We start from the raw sequence: 27,236 nt of genomic DNA, 5'->3' as shown, positions 1-27,236 counted from the left end.
CTCTTAAATATATGTGAGAACCTTTCCCCTCCCTCGATTCAGTGCTGGCCTGCAGTCTCTGTCCTGGATCTGAGACTTTCCTTCAGAATTCTTCAGAAATAGTCAGTCATTTGAAGGACACCTGAGTTGTAGTCCTGATTTTAGTAGGACCTTTACAAGTCATTTAAATGCATCATTCCTTTATTATCTCATCTGTAAAATGAAGATAGTAATACCTAGCCTATTTATCTTTTTTTCATTTCATATGTTTTCTTGAAATACAGTTAACTTACAATATTAGTTTCAGGTGTACAACATAGTAATTCCATCCTAGCCTATTTGTCTTATACAGTTGTTTTAAGACTCAAATAAAATAATGTAAGTGGAAATGCATTTGAATATAGCAGTAGTGTATAGGATAGTGTGTAGCAGTGTCTGTAGTATTGCAAAATATTATTTATTTTGCTATAAAATTTCCCATGTAATTCATTACAACTTGGTTGGGAGAATCCTAAGTTAACTTAATCTTAGAGTTCAGAGATATTTGAAAAATATGAAGTATATTTGTTTTTTTTTTCTCTTCACAGAAAAAGATAATGCTAAATATGTTTTTAGACACCATGATGGCCGATCCTCCTCCCCAGTGCCTTGTCTGGCTACCTCTCATGCATAGGCTTGCCCACGTTGAGAATGGTAAGCAGAACTTTTATCATTCAGTGCCCTATGCTATAGGAAGTATATGAACTGACAGTATTTGTAATGTCCTTAGTTATTATCATTGAAAATTACAGTTGACATTTGCTGGCACTCCATCATTTGAATTTGTGGTTTTAGCTTTCAAAAGAGGAATATTTATTTCTCAAAAAAAAAAAAAAAAAAAAAAGGAGGGAGGACTTATTACTTAGATAGGATACCAAGAGGTAGTAATATCAGGTCCGAAAACTTTGTGGTTCAAACTCCAGGCTTTTCCCCCAAGATTCCAGATGGTTGTTTTCTGCTTAAACCCACCTGACTTAGCCATGACTTCTTTGTTTTCCTTTAGTTTATAAAAAGCATAACTCCAAAAAATTGTATATATTCAATATCAACCACTAAAACTATAAAATTTTGGAATAGTTTAAAGGAAAATAGCCAAGATAGAATTTGGTACTGGGTTTCACCCATATTCAGTTTTTTCCTTTACTACTGAATTACTCTCAGTATCCTTCCCAAGTAGTTTGACTTAAATCTTTGTTTCACTTGAAATTGAAATGGTACTTACCTCTTAGTAACTACTTAGGTTTTTCTGCTATTGCTATCAGTTTATCTCCTTGTTTAGGTTGTTTGAGTTCATTAAAGGAAAGGTCCTAGCTTTTCTCTGGAAGCTCCCTTCTCTCAAGGCTCTTGCCTGTCTCTCCTCATTCCACAAAAGAGAAAGAGTGATAGCTGAGCGGCACTAAAAAGCAGAGTCCTCTTTTTTCATTTTGTAAGAATGAGAGAACGCTACCGTACTCTTTTTATTTTCTCTCCCTCCTACTCATACCTTTTTTTTTTTTTTTTAAACTTCTCAGCCTTTCACGCAGTCATGGCTTTAGTTCACAAGTCCTTAGATTCAAGATTATTTTCCTAAAGTCCTGGAACTCTTGAGTAGACTAAAACAGCTAAATTTTTAAACAAGATTTTTGGGTAGAGATCTATGCTGTTAAATTATTACAGTGTTGGTTCTTTTGAGGGACAATACCTCTGTAGCACTAAATGTTTTCGTAGTTTCATATCCATCTCATTTTCATAAAATCATTTTATATCTGCTATCCCAAGTAGAGAGGATCTCATTTGTCGAGTTCTAGTGTTATCCATATGAACATTTTGTTGTGACTTTGTATGTAGTATATTATTTATAAATTACATTCTTATGTGATTAACACTTTCATTATTCCTTAGAAATATTTTGATAACAAAAATTTAAATTTCATAGAGGAGGTATGTCCTTTGGATTTCTCATTCCAGATTTTAGTTTTCTGTTATTCTTTAGTGATCTTGTTGTATTATTTTTCTCACCTAGTGCTCAGGTTTTGTTGTTGTTTGTTTTGAGACTTGACTCTCTAGTTAATATGCATTTTTGGAAGTAGGACTAAAAATCCTTATAATTGAGACAACACTGCCTTTGTATACACAGTGCTAGAAAGAGTTGTTCAAATGAAGATTTGAATATTATATCCCTCTTTCCTTTGACTTCCATTTCTTGTGTTCAGAATTGAATTGCCAGAGGGAACAATCGTGCTATCAAACATTTAAAAGCATAAATAACAATCTGTAATATACAGTTGTGCATTTATTGCCCACTTCAACTGAGTAAACTGGACTTTCAGGCTATAAGAGAATCCCAGTAACCCCTATAAATCCTGACTGCCAGCTGGCAGTTTTTCATGAGGTAAGATGCTGTGTGAGGTGGAGAAAGGAGTCTCAGGTCACCTGAGTTTCCCTCTCTCCAAATCACTGCCCCTTCATTGGTTAGAGTACCTTATTTTATGCCAATACTTGGAGCTCTTACCTAAAACTAGTATTTTGATATGGCTAGCCTTACTTTTTTACCAGTTAACATTTGCACCCAGGTATGTAGTATTATTTATTTATTTGTTTGTTTACTGGCTGTGCCGTGTGGCATGTGGGATCTTAGTTCCCCAACCAGGGATCGAACCAGTGCGCCCTGCATTGGAAGCTCGGAGTCTTAACCACTGGACTGCCAGGGAAGTCCCTGTAGTATTTAGTTCAGCAAACATTTGGAGGCCTTCAGTCCAAAGGACTGTGTGAAATACCACTTGCAGGTAGCAGAGACATAAAGCATGTCGTACTGGCTCTCACAGATTTTATGTTAGTGAAGGAGACATATGTCCACAACTAACAATAGATACCTCTCTTAAAAAAAATAGGTTTGGAAGAGAAATTTTGGAATGAGGGTGTCTCTCCTCCTTACTTGTTTATTTACCTAAACTTTGAGACACGAATGTCATTTTAAAGAAGGAAATTGGTTGTTTTCTAAGGTGGATTGTAATCTATTCTAAATGGAAAGTTTTGTTATTTTCTTTTTATTCCAGTGAATGGCTGGTTAGATTAACTAAATTGAAGACAATTTAGATTCCTCACTTCTAGTTTTGTTTTCACCTTTGCTTATATGTTAAATTTGGTTTTCCACTGTACTGACTTTATTCTCCAAATGAAAATGACTTCTTTCTCCCTCTGGTCCCCTCTCCTCCCTGCCCTCCTCCCTCAAGTCTTCCACCCTGTGGAGTGCTCCTATTGCCGGTGTGAGAGTATGATGGGTTTCCGGTACCGATGCCAGCAGTGCCACAACTACCAGCTCTGCCAAAATTGCTTTTGGCGTGGCCATGCCAATGGCCCTCACAGCAACCAACACCAGATGAAGGAGCATTCCTCTTGGGTAACTGCTTTGTGTCTCAGTCTGTGTCCCCAGCGGTTATCTGTTTCATCCGTAACAGCACCAGGGCCACTTTTCTGATAGATGCCTATCAAATAAGGATGTGGTGTCATAAAATATTAACCCTTACATTTATGATGGGGCTTGCAGATATGTTGTGCTTCACCACTTGATTTGAAAAGCAGAGTTTTTAAAGTTCTAGGAGATGGAGATATTATGACCTTTGACGTGGTCCCTTTTATTCAGTAAAATGGAATGTTGCAGTGCTCCCTTTCCCAGTGAAAAGTGTCTTCTTTTAAAATTGTACAAGGGGGTACCACCCCCACCCCAGAAGACTTACTCTCTGAGCTTTAAGGAAGATTTAAAGTTCTTTTTTTCAAGCAAACTTTATTCATGCTTATAGGGTTTAAATGTTGCAGAGAAAGCTGCATGAGATGAAGGAGTTAAAGTTTTACCTCTCTAAAGTTGGGTAAATACTGTATTTTACAATTGCCACACTGATGTCTTTACTTTCAAAAGCGATCTTTTAAATAACAGTATTTGGGTAGAGGTCAATGTCTGATTTTTCTGTGGTGTTTATAAATCATGTAACAAGTTTAGCATCAATCATTTTTTCTTCCCTTCTCTCAGTTTATTTCCAGAGTTTAAAAAATGTCATATTTTTGTTTCCTAAATTGCTATAGCCTTGCTTTAAATCCTTTTCCTCTAGCTTTTGTTTGTTAGTTGGTTGGTTTGCTAAAAGGTAGAAAAATATATAGGGTCATAAGTATAATTCAGGATCTAGGTTCTTAAGCCTGGTCATCCTACTAGACTTTAAGTATTAGAAAGCTTCAGTAAGCAGGGGTTTTTTTCTATTTTCTTTTTTTTCCTAGTTAACAGTCTTAAAACTCAACCAAGAAAAAAACAAATAAGTTTATATCAGGGATTAGTTAAAAACAAGAAACAAACTTTAATCAAGTGTATACTTTACTTCCTACATCTCTGATAATGTGTTAGAGATAATTTTTTATTAGATGGCTTTTCAGTTACAGCTAACCCATAAAATTTTGTTAAACTGAACCTCCTATCCTAGGTCTTGTGTTGTAAATTCCAATATTCCTTTTGGTTGAGGAGTCATTATTTTAAATTTTTTAAACAAACAAAGGGAAAACAAAAAATAAAACCCAGTAGTTTATTCTCTTTTTCATTGACTAGAGAGAATTTATAGATTTTTAAATTGTTACTTTTTCTTCTTTTTAAAGTACAAGTATCCCACTGTGTTAAATGACTTATTAATGTTTTTCAACTGTTTTTTGTTTAGAGTCTAACTCTTTACACTGAGAAAGCTCTTTGCCTTATTACCTTTCATAATGATTGGATTCTCTGGAATGTATCTACTGAAAATTCTCTTCCTAGGTGTTGGGGCTAGGAGGATGAGGAACTTCTTTTTCACCTTAGTTTGAACTTGCTCATTTAGCTAATTTAAAACCCTTATAGAAATGGGAATTTTACATTTATTTAAAGATAAGTGACTGAATATTGCTTTATGATTTACAAAGCAGGTTTTCATATACTCTGTTGATCTATAACATACATAAAGGAAAGTACAGAAATCACAAGTGAATTCTTATATTTCTGTTTGATTCTCACAACACTCTTGTGAAGTAAGTCTTATCGCCGTTTATTGTTATTTTTATTTCAGCTTTGTTATATTTTTCTAGTTTATTTATTTTTGTTATAGTGAGTTAAGAGTTCAGGAATCAAGTATTATCAGCATGCATAATTTTGAAGCTGGTATCATAAATGCATTAGTTCTGAATTTTGATGAGTATTTGCATTATGATGGTAGTCACATATTGGTAAGGTCTTTTACGTGTCTGTGTGTGACTTGTTTTTAAGACTAGGACTCTGTGTGCAGTGCCCTTGTTCTTTGAGGAAGATATGGATGAATTTTGAGGCTGTCGTGGGTAAAGAAATTTCCACCTAACAAAAAAATGTGTAATCAGTTTGATAGTAATTTCTTTGAAGTTTGTCCGCTGTGTGGGTACTAACATTTTTTTTTTTTTTTTTTTTTTTTTTTTTTTTTTCGATACGCGGGCCTCTCACTGTTGTGGCCTCTCCTGCTGCAGAGCACAGGCTCCGGACGCGCAGGCACAGCGGCCATGGTTCACGGGGCCAGCCGCTCCGCGGCATGTGGGATCTTCCCGGACCGGGGTACAAACCTGTGTCCCCTGCATCGGCAGGCGGACTCTCAACCACTGCGCCACCAGGGAAGCCCTGTACTAAAATTTTGAATGAATGTTTCTCTGTGTTCACAACAGATGAATTTAGTGTGCATTTAACCAGTTTGTATATGAATTTGCATTGTAGATTTGATATGTGTAGTGTTGGTGCTTGGAAATTTATTTTGATTTTTTTCTGTTTAATGTTTTATCTAAGTAACTATGCAGTATAATTCACCATTCTTTTATTCATCAATCCATTCATTTGTCTTTATTGTAGAAAAAAATGCCATGTGGTACCATACCTGTAATTCATTCTGTCCATTCATTATTTATTCAGAAGATATTTTGTGAGCACCTGCTATGTCCCAGGCACTGTAAGAGGCTTGTGAGATACATCTATGAACAAACTAGACAAAGATTCCTGCCTTGGTGGAGCTTAAATTTTAAGGATGTTAAAGAGACCACTAGGGCTCATCAACATCACTGTTTTCCTGTTCTTGCTGGGCACACATCTAGACTACATTTCTCAGCCCCACTGTATCCAAAAGGACCATGTGAATAGCTGTTACCAGTGGAATGTGATCAGAGTGATATATGTCTTCCCAGAACAAGACAGTTAATAACTGGGTGCCTTTTTTATCCTCTCTAGCAGCTTAATGGAGAGAATTTCATTAGGACCCAGAGGGGGTGAAACCATAAAATGAAAGGAAACTGGGTCCTTGAACAATGGGTGGAGAGGAATATCCTGCCAACCTGTGTGACTCTGATGGAAGCAAGGGAGGAACTTTGTGTTAAGCTACTGAGGTTTTAGTTTTTGCTACAGTGGTTGGTACTGGAAGTGGAATTCTGTTAAAACAAAACCTGAAAATTTGTTTCATTGGCTTAGCAGTCAGGTAGCACGCTGATGAGGACACTGATGTTGGAATTGGGAAAGACAGAAACCCAAGTTCTACAGTGGTGACCAATTTGGTAAATTTGTCATCCATGATAACTTGGAAGACTTGCTGCATGCCAGGCGAGCTCTAGGTCAAACGTTGGAAAAGATCAGAGTGTGTGTTGGCTCTTATTGGTAAGGTATTACATGAAAGAGATGAGCTTCGGAAAGAATTGGCTAGTTTTCAAGCAAAAAATGAAAGGGAATAGAGAAAGTTCTGAGAGTTGGGGCAGTGAAAGGAAAAACAGACTATTTCTAGAGAGCAAGAGATAAGAGTTGAGAGAGGATTTGAGCATCAAAGACCTAGTAAATGTTCTCAGTTGAAAAAAAAAATGTGACAGTCCTGTGGCAAAGATCAGATGAAGTGTAGTTCTTATTGGCTGCTCATCAGAATCATCTTGCTCCCACCTTCATAGCTTCTGATTTAATGGGTCCAGGGTACACAAAACCTGGACACAGGCAGTTTTTGAAAGTTCTGTTTTGCAGCCAGAGTTGGAAACTGCTGACCTATTGTTTCATGTGGCCTCCAGGTGGCTTCTGTTAGTTGAAAGCAAGAGGAGTGGAGGCATGTCTGGGGAAGAACTTTGTGTGTGGTTACTGGCACATGGAACCGACTGGAAACAAGTAGATCAAAGGCCTGCTAAGTTTTTGAGGGAATTCTGTTGGCAATGGAACCATGAGCCTGACTATTACAGCTATAAAATCACTTTTTTTTTTTTTTTTTTGCGGTATGCGGGCCTCTCACTGTTGTGGCCTCTCCCGTTGCGGAGCTCAGGCTCCGGACGCACAGGCTCAGCGGCCATGGCTTCACGGGCCCAGCCCCGCTCCGCTGCATGTGGGATCTTCCCGGACCGGGGCACGAACCCGTGTCCCCTGCATCGGCAGGCGGACTCTCAACAACTGCGCCACCAGGGAAGCCCTAAAATCACTTTTTAAGGACCCAGAACTTGCCCTGGAAAGAGGTGGGTTATGAAGGTTTTACAGCCCCTCTGGAGGGCATGCCAGAGCCCACATGGCCAAGGAGAATATTTGATAAGGAAGAACCTTCTCTTCCTGTTCCACTATTGTATATTGGGACTGGGGAGACCAGGTGCAAATAACATGCCTTTTCAGTTCATAGGTTGTGTCTTAAGGAGCTGCACGTGGTCTTGATGAAGGAAACTGCCAGAGCCAGAGGTCCTGCACTTGTAGTTAGATGTGCTGACTGATTGGGACTTCAGGTTTGCTTCTGGGCGGTGGGAGAGGTTTGAGTGTGTTCTTTGTGTAGTGAAAGTGAGCAGAAAGATATTTAGTGATTAGAAGTACTTACCAGTATCCATGTTTTCCTTTTCTTCTGGATATATAACTAGATTATGTAGCCATCCTCCTTGTAGCCAGATGGGGCATATGACTAGTTCTTACCAATGGAATTTGTTTGGAAGTCATCTGTGTTACTTCTGGGTCAAGGTAGTTTAAAGCAGGTGTGTCTTCTCCGTTCTTTCTGTCTTTGCTCTTCCCACTCCCTATGTACACCAGCCCAAATGAAAGGATCTCTGTTAGTTAACAGAGGCAGAGTCCTTAGATGAAAGGAGGCTGGGTCCCTGAGTTCATGGATCAGAGCCCCTCTTCCAGTTTACACTGGACTCTCACATGAGCAAGAAATCAGAAAAAGGAATCAAGGGTAGGAGTGGGGATAGTCTTATAGGCCTTGTTGAGAAAGTGAGATTTGAGCAAAGTCTTAGATGTCTGCCTGCAGACATCTGGGGAAGAACAGAAATTTTCAGGATCGTGGCCATACAGCAAGAGTATGCATGTGAATTCAGGGAACAGCAAAAAAGCCAGAGTAGCCAGAGCAGAGGAGCAGCCGGAGACTTGTAGGGAGAGGGTCAAAGAGGTAACAAGGGCCTTGCTGGCCATCATAAGCACTTTGGCTTTTACTCTGAGTGAAGGGAGGAATCTTTATGGAGTTTTGGGTAGAAAATAGCTTGAGTTGATTTATATTTTAAAACGATTAGTCTGGATGCCATGTAAAGTGTAAACAGTGGAAGGCAAAGATAGAAGCAGAACATTTCAGAGAGATGATTGCAGTAATTAAAACAAGATATGGTAGGATGTTAGCAGTAGAGGTGATGAAAAGAGTTGAATTAGGATATACTTTATAAGTCTGCTTCATGGGTCGGATGTGGCTTGTGAGAGGAAAGGAGTCCAGGGAAGCGCTAAGATTTTGTCCCAAACAGTTAGAAGGATGGAATTGCCATCTGCTGAGATGGGGAAGGTTTGGGCTAAACATCATTTAACAATGATTTAAAAAAACCAACAACAACAGCACTGTATCAGGATCTTCCTCCAAATCTGAATCATTTAAATATGGCAATAAAAATCCTACTAAATATTATGCATAGTTTGAATAAGGTATTATTTTTTTTAAATATAATTTAATAGAAAACATGATAGTCTCTGTGACTGAGTGAACCACTTAAACAGAAGTCCTTGTTCAGATCATAAGGCTGGAATGGTCAACAGGACCCACCTCTGTGTGGGCCTCTGAATGTGGCTTGTGCTTTTCACACAGCATGGAGGCATTATTTTAAAAGAGAGCATCACCGGAGGAAGCAGCTGGAGGACCAGCATCCCTGGAGAGCTATGGGGAAGCTGCAAGGCCTTGTCTTACTTGGCTGTAAAGTTATGCAGCAACATTCCGCCATATTCTGTTGGTCACAGTGTCTAAGGCTGGAGGGAAGGAGAAGGGACTTCACCTCATGATGCTGGGGTGGCGGTCAAGTCCATCACAGTGGAGCAAGGGTGGTGAGAGAGATCCCTGCAGTTATGTTTGGAAAATACAGTCTGCCACCCAGAGGATAAAGCCTTACATTCTGATCAAGGATTTCCATTCAGCCATGGAGACTATCATGTTTTTCTCCTAAATTAGTACAGTTCAGTGGCGTTAAGTATATTCACGTTGTTGTGCGACCATCATCACCATCCATCTCTGGGACCTTTTCATCTTCCCAAACGGAAACTCTTAACCCTTTCCTGATACACGAGGAGGGCTGGAGGTAAACAAGACTGCTCCTATTCCCTGCCTTCCCCCTTGCCTTACATTCAGGTGTCCACTTATTCTGGTCTTCACTTTACCAAGAGAAATTTGACCGATCCCCATGTGGTTACTACTCCGTGGCAGGAAGTATGTATGTGTATACACAATACACTTGTACCACAGTACAGTTTGTTGTCAGTAGAGGTAGTTATATAACTTAGTTGATGATATGGAAATTTCACCTTTCTTCCCAGCAGATGGCAGACTCCACCTCTGAACAAAGTTACTTATCCCGTTCTTCAAAATCTATAAATGACAAAGTGTTGGATTTGTTTAACAATCTCTATTAATATTATTTCTTTTTTTTTAAGTAAATGTTAATGGGCAACTCACATATGTCCAGTGTAGTTGTTTGGGCACTGATGATATTAAATCATTTACTTTAAGGAGTCAGAAAATTATGTTGTTATAGACTTGGAACAATTAAGACTGTTGACTTTGTCAGAAGCAATGTTTCATTTTCATGTGATCAGCATACCTCTCCTCACATCTCTAGAGTTCTAAGACATAATGTGTATTCATTGAGGAAAAGGTACACTTCTTGGCCATGCCCCTGTTCAGTTCTAAATAGTTACATGTCATAGTTAAATAGCTACTTTGTACATGGTGCAAAACTAGGCAGGAGGACTATTTTTTTAAAAGGCATAAGACAGTATACCTACGTGTAGCAAGTTACAGCAGGAGGTAAGATACACACATGAAGAAAATCCAAACAAAAGCTACAAAATCTAGTCCCTTAGGTCAGTGCCCCACACTCCTCAGAAAAACTGCTGAGACTTGCCCACTGTGGCTCTGACCTGTTTTGTTTGGGGTTTTTTTTTAACATCTTTATTGGAGTATAATTGTTTTACAATGGTGTGTTCGTTTCTGCTGTATAACAAAATGAATCAGCTATACATATACATATATCCTCATATCCCCTCCCTTTTGCGTCTCCCTCCCACCACAGTATTTGTTTTTCTCTTTCTGACTTACTTCACTCTGTATGACAGACAGACTCTAGGTCCATCCACCTCACTACAAATAACTCAATTTCGTTTCTTTTTATGGCTGAATAATATTCCATTGTGTATCTGTGCCACATCTTCTTTATCCATTCATCTGTTGATGGACACTTAGGTTGCTTCCACGTCCTGGCTATTGTAAATAGAGCTGCAGTGAACATTGTGGTACATGACTCTTTTTGAATTATGGTTTTCTCAGGGTATATGCCCAGTAGTGGGATTGTCTAAGCATTTCTTTTAGCCCCTTGTCTGAATAGAAATTTGGCTTTCCTGTAGGTGTTCCACTTCTCTCGCAGCCCTTTCAGGTGGTGGCTGTCTCTTCTCCTACATCCACATGAATTTTTAGGGTTTGGGAGGTGAAGTTATTGTTAGGGTGAATGTATAATTTAGCATATAATCCAGACTCATGTGAGAGTGGAAGGGGACACTGTTAATTATGCAGGGACAACATGTATAAACTGCAATTATCCTGGGTAAACTATTTATGGTCACTGTTTTAGTTTTCTTTTCCTGCATAATAAATAACCGTAAACTTAGCAGCCTGAAACAACAGAAATATGTTATCTAGGTCAGAAGTCCAGGCAATGGCATGGCTGGATTCTCTGCTGTAGGTCTCACTGCATTGAAATCGAGGTGTCACCTCAGGCTGTAGTTATCATCTGGGCTTGAGGGTCCTCTTGTCATCTCACTGGTTGTTGGCAGGATTCATTTCATTGCAGCTGTGATGATGAGGTCCCTGTTTTCCTGATAGCTGCCAGCCAGAGGTGACTCTCAGCTCCCAGGGGCTACCCGCAGTTCCTTGACATGTGGCCCTCATAGGCAGTTCACAGCATGGATGTTGGCTTTCTTCCAGGCCAGGTAGAATGCATCTCTCTGAAACCTCTTCTGAAACCAGCCAGAAAAAAATGCTGCTTTTAAAAGGCTCACCTGATTAGACCCGGCCCACCTAGGGTAACCTTCCTTTTGCTGTATAACATAATCAGAGGAGTGATCGTTTATCATATTCACAGTTTCCACCTACATTCAAAGAGGAAAGGCTGATACAAGGATGAGGATTAACCTCAATTCTAAGTTGAGGGGCAGCTTATAATTCTGTGAATGCTGTCACCCTGGTTATTTTCCTTCTTGCATTCCTTCCTGCCACTTCTAGATCTTTACACCCTGAATCTCTTAGATTAAAAGAAAAAAATGCAAGCAAGATGCTGCTTTGAGGATCATGTCATTTTAGCCCTGTTATCCTTCTTTTTTTCTGGTGGTATTATCTCCTTCCTTTCTGGACATACTCCTTCACTGCTGGATGGTTTGGTACCTGATTGATGATCACCTCATGGTGATTTCTGCATCTCTGTAGTCAAACCTTTTAAGACCTTGGCCACATGGTTTCTTGACTTCTTCAACTCTGACACTCTTCTTCTCCACTGAACATCAGACATCTGCTCCCTCAGTTACACCCTGGACCTTTTCACCACCTCCAACTGCTCCTACTTCCAAAATCACTGATTTCGACGTCCTGTTCTCCTGTGATATCCCATTATCATTCCAGTTGACTTTTCAACCACTCTCACTAAGATCATTTTTTAATCTCTTTCCAGCCTTTTATCCATTGACCTGTCTCCTCTCTCTATCCATCATTCCTTGCTTCTTTTTTCTTCTCTCCTTACCATTTTAGATATGGCCCTTATTCCTGTACCATAAACTCCATTGTCCTGTGACTTTTTTATCCATGTCTCTGTCAACTAAATTCATGGATGAACTAATTTATCTGCTTTCTCTAGTACTTCTGGAGAAATCCATACAATAGGACAGATTAGTATTACCTTAAGCTTCATGATCACCAACTACATGTTGATGCTCAGCATTGCAATCCTGTTGCATTTCTCTGATCACCTGGCTTTTCCATTCTTTGCAATGGTCAGTTAAAGTCATAGAGGAGTAAAGTCTCCATTCTTTTTCAACCATCTACCCCAACTCTTCCCTGTCTTTCAGTAGATGACCTCTTTTCTTACACAGAGAAAACAAAAGCCTTAAGACAGGAACCCCCTTAACTTTCTGCTGCCGGCTTCATTAACTCATTTATACATTTATCCAGCAAATCCTAATTCAGTACCTGCTACCTCGCAGACACTGTTCTAGGTGTGGGGTTACTTAGAAAAGGCTAGGACAAAGTTAGTGCCTTCATGGAGCTTATGTTTTAAAGGAGACAGATGCATAAAAACATTTTAAAAACAAAATCCCCAAAATAAGTGAACAAGGAAGATAGCGAATGATGATAAGTTCTATGTAGAAAAGTAAAATGGTAAAAAGATGACTGAACAGCTACTTAGGATATGGTGGTCAGCAACCTGCTGAAACTGACTCAGGAGGAGACAGCAAATCTGAATAAATCTGTCGTAAGTAAAGAGATTAAGGTAGTGATAAAAAAACCTTCCCACAAAAGGCCGGGCCTAGAGGCCTTCACTGGTGAGTTCTACTGAACATTTAAAGAGTTAATACCAAGCCTTTACACATTTGCCAAAATAGGAGAGGATGAACACCTCCCACCTCATTCTGTCAGGCCAGTGTTATGCTATATGATATGAAAACAAAACCTAACAAAACAAAAAAGAGGATATCAAAAGAAAAGAAATTACAGACCAATATCCCTTAGGAATGTAGCCTCAAAAATCCTCAATGAAATATTAGCAAACCAAATTCAACAACATATAAAGAGGATTATACATCAGTTTATGACCAAATGTATATTATCCCAGAAATGCAGGGTTGCTTCAACATGCAAAAATCAATCAATAGAATACCATATTATTAGATTAAAGGACAAAAATACATGATTATCACAATAAATGTGAAAAAGGAATTTGACAAAATGCAACCTCCTTTCATGATAAAAATCAAGCAGCAAACTAGAAATAGAGGGTAACTGCCTCAATCTGATAAATTTCTTCAACATCTGTGAAAAACCCATAGCTAATGTTACACTTAATGGTGAAAGACTGAAAGCTTTCACTGTAAGATCAGGAACAAGACAAGCATGTCTGCTCTTGCCGCTTATATAAACATTGTACTGGTTGTACTAGCCAGGGCAATTAGGCAACAAAAAGAAATAAAATGCATCCATATTGGAAAAAGAAGTTAAACTCTTAATTTGCAGACCACAAGATCTTGTATACAGAAAAGCCTAAGGAATACATACACACACACACACACACACACACACACACACACACACACAAACTATTAGAGGTAATAAACAAGTTCAGCAAGGAAGGTTGCAGGATACAAGATCGATGTACAAAAATTAGTTTTCTTTTTTATTCTAGCAATGAACAATCCAAAATGTAATTAAGAAAATAATTTCATTTACTGTAGCATCCAAAAGAAGAAAATAGGAATACATTTAACCAAAGAGGTGTAAGACTTGTACACTGAAAACTACAAAAATCATTGAAAGAAATTTTAAAAGACCTAAGTAAATAGGTAGACATGCACATTCATGGATTGGAAGATTTAATATTATTAAGATGGCAGTACTGCCCAGATTTATCTACAGATTCAGTGTAATTCTTACGGAAATCTCAGCTGATTTTTTTCATAACCTTATAAGCTGATCCTAAAATTCATATGGAAATGCAAGGGACCCAAAAAAGCTAAAGCAGTCTTGAAAAAGAACACAGTTGGAGGACTCACACTTCCTGATTTCAAAACTTACGTCAAAGTAGCAGTAATCAAGACAGTGTAGTATTTGCATGAGGATAGACATATAGATTAATGGAGTAGAATTGAGAGTCTAAAAATAAGCTCTTACATTTATTGTCAGTAGATTTTCAACAAGGGTGATAAGACCATTCAGTAGGGAAAGAATAGTCTTCTCAAAATACGGTGCTAAGACAATTGGATATCCACATGCAAAAGAATGAAGGCAGATCCCTGCCTTATCCCATACAATAGATAATGATATTAGAAGTATGAACAACAGGAGAAAATAAATTGAACTTCACTGAAATTAAAAACTTCAGTGCTTCAAAGGATACCACCAAGAAAGTAAAAAGACAACCCACTGAAAAAGAGAAAATATTTGCAAATCGTATATCTGATAAGAGACTTGTATCCGGAATTACAGATAATTCTTACAACTCAGCAACAATAACAGAAAAACACCAAATAACCCAATTTAAACACGGGTAAAGGGAAGAAGGTAGAATGGTGGTTACCAGGAGCTGGAGTGAGAGGGAAAAGAAAGGGAGTTGTTGTTTAATCAGTACTATAGAGTTTCAGATTTGCAAGATCCCAGAGTTTGCAAGATCTGTTTCACAGGAATATGAATATACTTAACACTATTGAGTTGTACATTTAAAATGGTTAAGATGGTAAATTTTATGTGTTTTTTACCACAATTTTTTTTAAAGTTAACTTTAGGAGAAAACGGGCAAAGGATCTGAATATACATTTCAGAAGATATACAAATGGCCAATAAACATGTGAAAAGGTAATCAACATTAATTAGTCATTAGGGAAATGACTAATCAAAGCCACAGTGAGATGCCCCTTCACACCCACTAGGTTGGCTGAAATAAAGACTGACAATAACAAGTGTTGTTGAGAATGTGAAGAAATAGGAACCCTAACACACTGCTGGTGGGAATGTAAAATGGTGCAGCCACATTGAAAAAATAGTTTAGCAGTTGCTCAGAATGTTAAAGAGAGTTACCATGTGATCCAGCAATTCCACAACTAGGTGAGAATTGAGAATTCTCCTTTGAGAGTTGAAAATATATGTTCACAGAAAAACTTGTTCATGAATGCTCATAGCAACATTGTCCAAAATACCTCAAAAGTGGAAATAAAGCCAAATGTCTGTCAACTGTTGAACAGATAATCAAAACGTGTTATGTCAACATTATGGAATATTATTAGGCAACAAAAAGAAATGAAGTACTGATACATGCTGAAACATGGATGAACCTTGAAAATATGCTAAGTGAAAGAAGCCAGACATAAAAAGTCACATAGTGTTTGATTCCACTTATATGAAGTATCCACAGTAAGCAAATGCATAGGGACAAAGTAGATTAGTGGGGTGGGCAAAAAGAGTATTGGGTTTCTTTTGGGGGTGAAAAACATCTTCTGAAATGAGATATTAGTTATGGTTACACAGCTGTTTTGAATATATTAAAACCACTGAATTGTAACTTTAAAAGGGTGAATTTTATGGTATGTGAATTATATATCTCAATAAATCTATTAAAAATTGGTCAGGGAAAGTTTTTTTTAAGAAGTGACATTTGAACTGAGATTGGAATGACTAACTTGAGGTCGGTGGTTATGAATTCAAAGTCAGACCAGTCAGCGTAGTTGTATATTTTACTTCCGCCCCCTCATTGTGTGGGTAGAGGAGCAGAGTGGGTGGAGTTGGGGTTTTGACAGAAGAGTGTGACAAAGGAGGAGAGTTGGCGAGAGAGGCTGGAGAGTATGCAAAGACATGAATGTTGTAATGGGCTGTGGAACATAAGTCGGTTGAAGAGAGAAATGAGACCATGAGGGAAACAAGGGACTGTGTGAAGGTAGCAGGCTCGGTGGAGACGGGTCCCATCGGCCCTGAAGTATTGTTCGAGGGCACTGGAAGGAGTGATCTAGAGAGATAGAAGTTGGTATGAGAGCGCAGTGCTTGACATGGAGATGTTAGATAATGTGCGGTAGTTGGCAGTATGGTGTTCTAGGACGTGACTTGAAGCTGGTGACCCACGCAGAGTGGGGGAACGTTGTTGTAGGAGAGTTCAGGGAAGGCCACTGTATATGCTCCCTGAAGCTTCTGTAACAAATTACTGCAAACTTGGTGGCTTAAAACAGAAATTTATTCTCTCACAGTTATGGACACCACAATTTTATTTTAAAATTTATTTTATTGACATATAGTTGATTTACTATGTTGTGTTAATTTCTACTGTACAGCAAAGTGATTCAGTTATACATATATATACACACACATTCTTTTTCATGTTCTTTTCCATTGTGGTTTATCACAGGATATTGAATATAGTTCCCTGTGCTATACAGTAGGACCTTGTTGTGTATCCATTCTGTATATGATAGCTTGCATCTCCTAATCCCAAACTCCCAGCCCATCCCTCCCTCCCCCCCTCCCCCCTGGCAACCACAAGTCTGTTCTCTATGTCTGTGGATACCATAATTTGAAATCAAGATGTTAGCAGGGCCATACTCCCTCTGGAGGCTCCAGGGAGGAATCCATTTATATTAGTCAGGGTTCTCCAGAGAAACAGAGTCAAAAGGGTTTACAATTATATAAGAAGTGATTATTACAAGGAATTGGCTCATGCAGCAGTGGAAGCTGACAAGCCTCAAGATCTGCAGGAAGAGTCAGAAAGCTGGAAACCCAGCAGAGCCAAGGGTGTAGTTCCAGTTTGAGTCTGAAGGCCTGAGAACCAGAACTGATAATGTAGTTCCAGTCTGAAGGCCTGTAGGCTTGAGACCCAGGAAGAGCAGATGTTTCAATTCAACTCCAAAAGCAGAAAGTCCAGTATCCCAGTTCAAAGTCAGTCAGGCAGGAGGAATTCTCTCTTACTTGAGGGAGGGTCAGCCCCTTTATTCTGTTCAGGTCTTCAACTGATTGGATGAGGCCCATCCACATTAGGAAGACAAATCTGCTTTACTCGGTCTGCCAATCTGTATGTTAATCTCATTCAAAAACACCCTCACAGGAGCACTCAAAGTAATGTTTGATTGACTATCTGGGCACGCTGTAGCATAGGTTAAGTTAGCACACAGAATTAACCATCACACCGTTCTTTGCCTCTTCCACCTTTTGGTAGCTGTTAGTATTCCTTGACTTGTGGCTGCCTCACTCCAGTCTCTGCCTCCTTGGTCACATTGCCTCTTCCTCTTCTCTCTCTTCTCTGTGTGTCTATCTTATAAGGATACATGTAATTGCATTTTGGGTCTACCCAGATAATCCAGGATAAACTCTTTGTCTCCAAATCCTTAACTCAATCACATATTTTGCCATAGAAGGTAATATTTACTCTTTTGACATCTAGGGCAATATTCTCAGGTTCCAGAGATTAGGGTGTGGGCGTATCTTTTGGAAGGTCCTCCATTCAATTGACCACAATAGTGTATGGGAAAGGTCAACTCTGTGGATGTTGAAATCAACAAGAATTATAACAGTAATATTGGACTCCACTGTAGAAGGCTATTTAGGGTTTTGGTCTGATGACATGAAATTCAAAATGGGGGTTTTAAGGAAAGGGGAGATAATCTGAGAATGGCAGTGAGGTTCTGGGAGGACATCTCCCCACCTGGAGGTCCAGCTGTTTGAGGGGTATGAGAGAGAAAGCAGCTGCCACTTGAATGGCTGCAGAGGAAGCCAGGCCTTCAGGGAAAGCCAGGTTTCCATGTGAAAGTAACAGTCGGAGAAGAGGATTCTCAGCCAGAGAAGGGATTTTGCTGATGGTAGACTATGAAGATAAGTTGAAGGATTTGAGAGTGGAGGATTAGTGGGAGATGGGGTCTTGTGAGGCTATGTGCAGAGCCTTATGGGAATGAGAATCCAAGCGGGAGTCTAGGATTTCTTATGAAACAAGCATAACCTATGATAAAGATTGTGTTGGAATTAGCCCCAGATAGTCTCCTAGGCAGATCATGGTGCTGTCAATGTGAGTATTACTGGGAGAGGGTCTTGCCAGGAGTGAGCAGAGCTCTGGGCTGCCATCTTTACTCCTGTTAAGGTGGTATGAAACCTGGGGAGATGCGCCCTGAAGTTCTCCTGACCACAGCTAAACTGACTGCTTCGTTGACCAAGGCCTTCCCTATGAAATTATGAATTTCTTGGGCCATCCAATAGATAAAAGGAATAGGCTAGAGGTATCCTGACAGCATTTATCAGCATTTTCAGTAGATTGAGTGGGATGTTTTAAATATTGTTCTTTTCAGTATTTGAATATTGCCCCCATTCTGCTGTGGTATTTGGATGCACTGTGTATTCTTAAACCCATTTACAGCTGCAGAAGTGCTGAGTTTGAAAGCAGAACATTTGAAATGGACCCAGCTGTTTAAAAAGATGGATACTTATCAAAGAAAGTATTGATGTATAGTTTATGAAATAATAAGGTGTTTTTTTCAACTAGCCTGATTATTTTTAGAGCAAAGAGATGACAGGGAGGTTTTCCATTGCAGAGAATGTGTGACTTAACCGAAACCAAGCAGTTCTTCAAGTGAACGGTTTCCTCTGGCAGTCATCTTAGCCACAGCCCTTTCTCCAGTGTTAGATCTTTTTTGATTCTTACACGTGGCCACTAGAGCTGAACTGGAGAATGTGTATCCTGCTTTCATGTGTAGAGAGGATTAGAGGAATCTGTATGACACAGCAGTGTGAATTGCTTGTCTGTTTCTACATTAACTCAGATATATCAGTGATTATTGTCTGTATATCTAGGACATTCTGAGATCTACAGATACAGATTTATGGTAGGACTGTTTCTCTAAAGACACTTAATACACGTGTATTGTATATTCATTACCTTTTATCTCCATTTAGCGACTACAGAATGTCCAGTTATGAAATTTTTGATTACCTATGATAAACCAGATATTGTGTGTCCTGACATTCTCTCCTGAGCTGCTTTTCTTATTCTTTTTTTTTCAATTGAAGTATCGCTGATTTACAATATTATGTTAGTTTCAGGTGCACAACACACTGATACAGTGAGCCGTCTTTTCTTCTCTTGCTGCAAACTGAGCGTACCAGGTTTTAGATGACCCTCCCCAACCAACCCCCCCAACACTAATAGATTTATGCAGGTTTTTTAAACTTTATTTTTGTTTATTTTTAAAATATTTGTTTATTTAGTTATTTGGCTGCGCCAGGTCTTAGTTGCAGCACGTGGGATCTTTGTTGCCACATGCCGGATCTTCATGGTAGCATGCAGGATCTTTAGTTGAGGCATGTGAGATCTTTACTTGCTTCATGCGGAATCTTTAGTTGCAGCACGTGGAATCTTTAGTTGTGGCATGCGGGATCTAGTTCCCTAACCAGGGATCAAACCCAGGCCCCCTGCCCTGGTAGCATGGAGTCTTAACTGCTGGGCTACCAAGGAAGTCCCTCTGCAGGGACTTAAAATAAATTTATTTATTTATTTATTTATTTATTTATATTTTTGGCTGTATTGGGTCCTTATTGCTGCGCGCTGGCTCCCTCCAGTTGTGGCGAGTGGGGGCCACTCTTTGCCGTGGTGTGCAAGCTTCTCATTGGGTGGCCTCTCCCATTGCAGAGCACGGGCTCCAGGCACGTGGGCTTCAGCAGTTGTGGCTCATGGGCTCCAGAGCGCAGGCTCAGTAGCTGTGGGGCACGGGCCCAGTCACTCCACGGCATGTGGGATCCTCCCGGACCAGGGCTCGTACCCATGTCCCCTGCATTGGCAGGTGGATTCTTAACCACTGTGCCACCATGGAAGCCCCCCCTCTGCAGTTCTTAATTCCAGCCCAGGCTTCTGGTCCAGGTTTAGACTCCTATATTCAGTGGTCCTATGGACATTTCCATCTTGAAGTCTCACTAGCTTTTCTGTCAACACATGGTTCTAATAATTTTTTCAGTCACTTTTCGTAGACTTCTAAGTAGATAACTATATTGCCTGTGGGGAACAATAGCAATCTTTTTCCAATAGTTATACCTTTTTTTTTTTTTAACCTTTTTATTTTGGCAAGAACTTCTAGATCAGTGCTTCCCAAAATGGCTTGAAAAGAATCAGCTGGGGGCTTCCCCGGTGGCCGCAGTGGTTGAGAGTCCGCCTGCCGATTCAGGGGACGCGGGTTTGTGCCCCCGTCCGGGAGGATCCCACATGCCCGGAGCGGCTGGGCCCATGAGCCATGGCCGCTGAGCCTGTGCGTCCGGAGCCTGTGCTCCGCAAGGGGAAAGGCCACAACAGTGAGAGGCCCGTGTACTGCAAAAAAAAAAAAAAAAAAAAAAGTATCAGCTGGGCAGCTTGTTAAATATACAGAGTACCAGGTCTCTACCCTTGGGAATTTTAACTTAGTAGGTCTGGGTTGAGTTAGAGGAATCTGTTTTGTTTTGTTTTATTTTGAAACAAATACCCCAGGAATTTAAAAATCTTCAGACAGTTTTGGGAAACACTGTTTCAGAGCTAAGTAATAGTGGTGGTGGTCTTTGGTTCCTGGCTGTGGAGCATCTGTATCATGTGTGACGTTAATTGACTTCTGGCTCTGTTCCTGCCTTCACCTGTGGCAGTGTTTGTGACAGCCTTTGGAGACAGCGGGTGCCCAGGTGTCGTCATCCAGGGGGAAATTTCAGCCAGGCAAAGAGCTTTCTGCCCTGGTAACTGTTCAGTAAACATCTCTAGTGCCTGTTCTGCTTCAGGCCCGAGTGCTGCTATACAAAGAAGCACTTGGTGGGTCTTCTTGGTTTTCCAACCTTCATGCTCTCTCCAACCTCCAGCCTCCCTTTTGTGGGACTTTGGCTGCCTGTAAATCTTTTTCCATAGTACTCAAGTGCTCTGCTCCTTTTTGTCTTAGCTGACTAGACCCTTTGTTTACCCAGACCTGAAGTACTGGTCACACTTCTCCTTCCTCATTCTATCCTGCCATGCAGTCTGTTGCTGCATTTGGTCAGAGAACTATCTGTTCAATGTATTCTAGAAGCAGCTTCTAAATCAGAGATGATTTGTAACACACTGGGGTTTTATCTTATGGAGTAACATTTTGAAAGCGTCTTCAGTTTTGTCTTTGGACTTTTGGACTTTTATGTATGGCTTTAACTCATAGACAGCACTATGACAGTATTGAACTATTTCCAGTTGCTTGATCTACCATATTTTCTTACTTTTATGTCTTTGAATCTGTTGTTCTCTCTCCCTTTGTCTCCTCTCCTCCCCATCCTCCCAAATTTCCCATGCCAACTTCTCTTCAGCCTCTGAGGTTCAGCTCAGCCATTGCCTCTTTTCCTGATCCCCAAGCTGATTTATATGTCTCTTCATGCTCTGCTATGGCACGTTGAATACCTCTTTTAAGGCACTTATCATGCTATTATAATTATCTGTTCATGTGTCTGTATATTCTATTATCTCATAATTCCTTAGTATGTTATTAGCCTATATACCCCTGTGTTTGTTAAAGAACATTATAAAGTTGGCATCTCCCACTTGTTCCAGTTTTTAAACTACTTTTGATCATGGGAATGTCTTCCTGACTTGAAAAAGTGTGAGAGATGGATAATATTCAATTTTGGCAAGAGTGTAGAGAAGAGGACTCTAGAAGATTGTTGGTAGGAGTGTGAATTGATACAATATTTGAAAAATAAAATTTTAAATGCATATAAACTTTGACTCACCAATTCCCCATATAGGAATTCTCCCACAAAGACCCTTGCATCAAGTATATTAGGATTTTGGTATGAAGAGCTGGCCAAAATCTCCAACAGTAGCAAAATGGCTAAATTTATTATGGTATATACACATACATATATATATATAATTATAGCTGTGGAATTCTGTGTAGCAGTCAGAAATAAGTGAAATAGATTTATATGTTCAGATGTGGAAAGAGGTCCATAGTATATACCCATTTTCCTCTCTCCTCAGAGGTAACCTCTATTTTGAATTTAGTACTCAATATTTCCATTCATACTGATATTTTCATATTTTTTATTACACATGTGTATGTGGCCACTAAAATATATAACATTGTTTCTCATGTTTTTAAACTTCATCAAAATAGCGTCATATTACATATATCCTCTTACAGCTTCCTTTGTTCATCTGCATTGTAAAATGATCTCCATGTCGATATGGTTATTTTCAATGCCATATAAAATTCAATTCTATAAATATGCCACATTTTATTTATTCTCTTGTTGATTGACATTCAACTTGTTTCTAATTTTCTACTTTTCCAAACAAAGCTTTAGTAGATTTTCTAGTATAGGTCATCTTGTGCAGCCTGGGGAATTTATGTAGGGTAATTTTTAGGAGTGGAATTCCTGAGTCCAGAGGAGTGTGCATCTTTTACTAGATTTTACTAAATTGCTCTCCAAGGTGGCTTTACTACTTCACACTCCCACCAGCAGTGTATGAGCTTTACCATGTATTTACATCTTCATTGTGAGGAATATGTTACTTTTAATTCTCTTACGGAGCAACAAAACTTTTAACAAATTGTTTGAAGAAGATGGGAATATGAACTGCCAGTTAAAGCTATTGAGAAAGGAAATTCCGTCCATGTCATCAAACTGATGTTTTAAAGGGCAGTCCGATTCTCAGTGCAGCATTTCCCCTGTTGTACATCCTGGTAAGAGTGCCAACACAAAATGGGATGCCAGGCCAGGTTGATATCACAGCTCAATTAGGAGCAAAGTCTGGCCTTGAACTTTTTTTTGCCTATACACATTCACAACTTTTTCAGTTGTAACTTATTTATGCTTAATGTGGCAATTATTGGTAATTCAAGGGTACCCCTCCCACACCCAGGGTTGGTATGTATGGAACCATAAATACTATATTGGCTGTCATGGCACACCTAGCAGTGTCAGTCTGTTGATGTTGAATTCCAACAAATCTGTATTCATTGTTTGTTTTTTTTTTTCCTGAAAAGGAAGCTGAAACGATTTGCTGCTCAAAAACCAAGTTACTGCTGTTTTTTACATAACTCCAGCCTCAGCTATTATTGAACCATTTGAGACAGCGGTGGTTCCTTTTTTGTGGGTCAAGAGGTTGTAATTTATAAACATGTTTCAGAAGCCATATGTGAACTGATTACTTTTTATTCTACCTAGCTATGTTCTCATAACTGTCAGAGAGCTCATACTCTTAAATCTTGGAAGAGTAACAAAAATTACATGGATTACATTTCTCTCACACATTAATCAGTCAAAATTATAGCTTTACAAATTAAGTTCAACTGGAGCTTAGCAACTGTAAATTTTTTACTTTCTAAAGCAGTTATTCTGAATCCTTTTACAAAATAATATATCATAAAGGATATTATGAATTTTCAAAATACATTTTAAGTAAACTTTAATAAACAAAAAAGAACTGGGAATTCCATTTCAGGGTGATGGTCTGAGGACATGCTATCACCTTTCCATCTTGCCTCAGATACTTAGAAATGATAGATTAGAATTTTAAAAATAATTTGCAAGTACACTAGAGGGGAAAAAAAGAAGGAAAACCCACAGCAGGCCCCAGATGTGCAGAACCCCCATGAAAAGTGTATGGGATCAGTTTGCAAAAGAAAATGTTATTTCAAAACAGGGCAGGAAACTATTGCTTCTCAGGATAGGAGTAGCATCTAGAGTGTTCCTGCTTGGAAATAGTTGCTATGGGCAGCTGAGAGGGGCTCAGGGCAAGTGACAGAATGACTCTGGTACTATAGCCTGGTGATGCAGGTGTCGCCGGCAGATGTAGTGTACATAGGACCTTAGGTTGGAAAGGCAGGGCTGGGGTCCAGGTGCTTGGTGAATTCCAGGAGAATAGGGATCCCGTGTTCATAAGACTTAACTACAAAGCTTTTCCATGAGGTGTCACCTTCTGTCCCTCCTTCACTCTCACTGAAAACAAGTCCTACTTCTCCCTTCCAGGTAAGCAGTGCACACAGAGTAGACTGTCTCAACAGAGAGCCTTAACTACAAAGATGAGCACTTCATTAAAAATCACTAAAAACTGCCATGCAAAGGAGATGACAGAAGAGTTTATTTTAGACATAGAATTCATAGAATAAGCAGAACTAGATTTAAATATATGTACAGTTGAACTCTTGGAGAGATATGAGCAGTTATTTTATCTACCAAAAATAACTAAGTATTGATACTGGAAATTAAAATTTTGATTGTCAAAATAAGGAATTCCTTAAATGGGCTGATTAACAGTGTCTATAGCTTAAGAGCAGATTTGTGAGCTGGATACTGGAGCAGAGAATTGTTCCTAAGCACATCACAGAAGGATACAGTAATAGAAAAAAAAATTAAGACATGGAAGTTAGATTGAGGAGTGCCATGTAATATGAACTCCAGAAAGAGGCTAAAGAGGATGCAGGGAAATGATATTTAGAGAAGCAGTAGATCTAGTTTCAAGATGGTTGACCAAACACATACTCCCTCTTACCCTTTCTGCACCAAACCCATAGAAATGATAAAGAATTAATTTGATTAATAAATTCCCTTTCAAGATTGAAAAGAAAAGGAATATTCCTGACCTGAAGCAATAAAACATCTTTAAGTGAAGGAGTTATACATTAAAGGAGAAGTTGCAGAAAGGAACTGCTTATACTGCCTGTTTGAGGCCATCACTACTGCCAGGACCCTGAAGCTCTCTGCTGATTTTGTCAGAACAGATTCAGCATGCGGCCTCTGGCCAGGATGCCACTATTGGCTAAGACGGCAAGTGAGCAGTCCCATGGGAGATGTTTACACGGCCATGAAAACCCAGAGGAAGCTTAGCACAGTGAAATATAAACAGCAGAACTACACCCTGTGGGGCAGAACAGTCAGAAAGAAACTTTAAAAATAGGTCAATCTAATTTTCTTAGAGGACCAGGGATAGACTTTCATGATTAATACAAGAAGTGGAAGTTATGAAACTATAAATAATGAAAATGAAAAATGTAGTTGTCAAACAAACTCACCAGATGGGCTGCATTGCAAACTGGATATAACTAAAGAACAGATTATTGAACTGAAAGATCAGGGCAAGAGATTCTCCCAAAACTCAGCATCAAGAGGCAAGAGAGTATCCTTTAAAAAAAAAAAAAAAAAAAGATAAGAGAGTGTGAAACAAAGATTGAAGCATTTAGATTCATGTGGAAGTTCCAATATTTATCTAATAGGAGTTGCAAGTGAAGAAAATTGACAAGAGACAATGTTTGAAGAAATAATGTATTAAAAATTTCCAAAACTGAAAAAGTGTGAGCCCTTAGGTAGAAGGCCTACTAACTGAAGAAGAATACATTTTAAAAAGAAATAGCATAGTCAGCACCTGCATACATCCTAGTGATAATGATGAAGAGAAATTCCTAGGTGACAGTAGAGAGAAAAGACTGATGGTCTACAAAAGAATAAGAATCCAGATGACATAAGACTTTATCACTGGTTTTGAGAAACAACAGCAGAATGTCTTCAAGGTGCTGAGAGAAAATAAATTTGAACTTAAAATTCTATTCTCACCCAAACTATCTTTCAACAGCAAGGACACTACAATAACATTTTCATAATTTAAGGACTTTGAAAGACCTTTGCTGAAAGAACTATTTAAAGGTACACTGCAGTAAGAAAAAAAATGAACCAAGAAGGTAGTAATGGGATTTAAGAAAAAAAAAGGAAGCAGAGAAATCAAAAACAATATTGAATATAAATAAATATTGGTTATAAAATATATGACAATTTTTAGTAAGTTGTAACTTTTTTTTTTTTTTTCAACTATAATCTCTTCAAATATTTTCTCAGTCCCTTTCTTTTTCTCTTCTTCTTCTGGGACCCCTATAATTCGAATGTTGGTGCGTTTAATGTTGTCCCAGAGGTCTCTTGAGACGTCCTCAGTTCTTTTCATTCTTTTTTCTTTATTCTGCTCTGCAGTAGTTATTTCCACTATTTTATCTTCCAGGTCACTTATCCGTCCTTCTGCCTCAGTTATTCTGCTACTGAGCCCATCTAGAGTATTTTTCATTTCATTTATTGTGTTGCTCATCGTTGCTTGCTTCCTCTTTATTTCTTCTAGGTCCTTGTTAACTGTTTCTTGCAATTTGTCTATTCTATTTCCAAGATTTTGAATCATCTTTACTATCATTATTCTGAATTCTTTTTCAGGTAGACTGCCTATTTCCTCTTCATTTGTTAGGTCTGGTGTGATTTTATCTTGCTCCTTCATCTGCTGTGTGTTTTTCTGTCTTCTCATTTTGCTTATCTTACTGTGTTTGGGGTCTCTTTTTTGCAGGCTGCAGGTTCGTAGTTCCCGTTGTTTTTGGTGTCTCTCCCCAGTGGCTAAGGTTGGTTCAGTGGGTTGAGTAGGTTTCTTGGTTCGTAGTTCCCGTTGGTTTTGGTGGCTGTCCCCAGTGGCTAAGGTTGGTTCAGTGGGTTGAGTAGGTTTCTTTGTTGGGGGGACTAGTGCCTCTGTTCTGGTGGATGAGGTTGGATCTTGTCTTTCTGGTGGGCAGGTCCATGTCTGGTGGTGTGTTTGGGGATGTTGGTAGCCTTATTATGATTTTAGGCAGCCTCTCTGCTAATGGATGGGGCTGTAGACCTGTCTTGCTCTTTGTTGGGGATAGGGTGTCCAGCACTGTTCGTTGCTGGTCCTTGAATGAAGCTGGGTTTCTTATGTCACTGCGGGAGAGTCGCGAAGTCCATACACTTCCGCATGACCCGAGCACACTCATTACCTGCGCAGCCGAGTCGGCGTGCGCCGCCTAGTAATCAGTAAGTTGTAACTTAAATCAACAAAAATATCAACATGGAATTTGTGGTTGGGGGAGTGATAAAGGGAATTAAAAGCACACTAAAGATTAAAGGAGGAGGAAAATAAAATGTAATTAACTCTAACTTGTAAGAAACTATAATTTTTTTTTTTTTTTTTTTTTTTTTTTTTTTTTTTCGGTACACGGGCCTCTCACTGTTGTG

The 27,236-nt window shown here is 39.1% G+C and overlaps 1 protein-coding gene across 24 annotated transcripts in view; it reads left to right on the top strand.

Annotated features, from left to right (window-relative positions):
• The window catches only part of DTNB (dystrobrevin beta), a 266,778-nt gene that overhangs the window by 101,274 nt on the left and 138,268 nt on the right, over window positions 1–27,236 (top strand). For all 24 annotated transcript variants that reach the window (XR_008618857.1, XR_008618870.1, XR_008618868.1 and 21 more), the window contains exons 7-8: window positions 567–672; window positions 3,231–3,397. Coding sequence is in view for 5 of the 24 variants with exons in the window: in XM_055089074.1 (XP_054945049.1) it covers window positions 567–672; window positions 3,231–3,397 (273 nt within the window). In the remaining 19 variants the exon portion in view is untranslated. The remainder of the gene's footprint in view (window positions 1–566; window positions 673–3,230; window positions 3,398–27,236) is intronic.

The sequence above is a fragment of the Physeter macrocephalus genome, chromosome 12 (genome assembly GCF_002837175.3).
Source record: "Physeter macrocephalus isolate SW-GA chromosome 12, ASM283717v5, whole genome shotgun sequence".
Taxonomy (NCBI): Eukaryota; Metazoa; Chordata; class Mammalia; order Artiodactyla; family Physeteridae; genus Physeter; species Physeter macrocephalus.
Note: the sequence above shows the minus strand (reverse complement) of the source record. Positions and strands in the feature narration are given on the sequence as shown.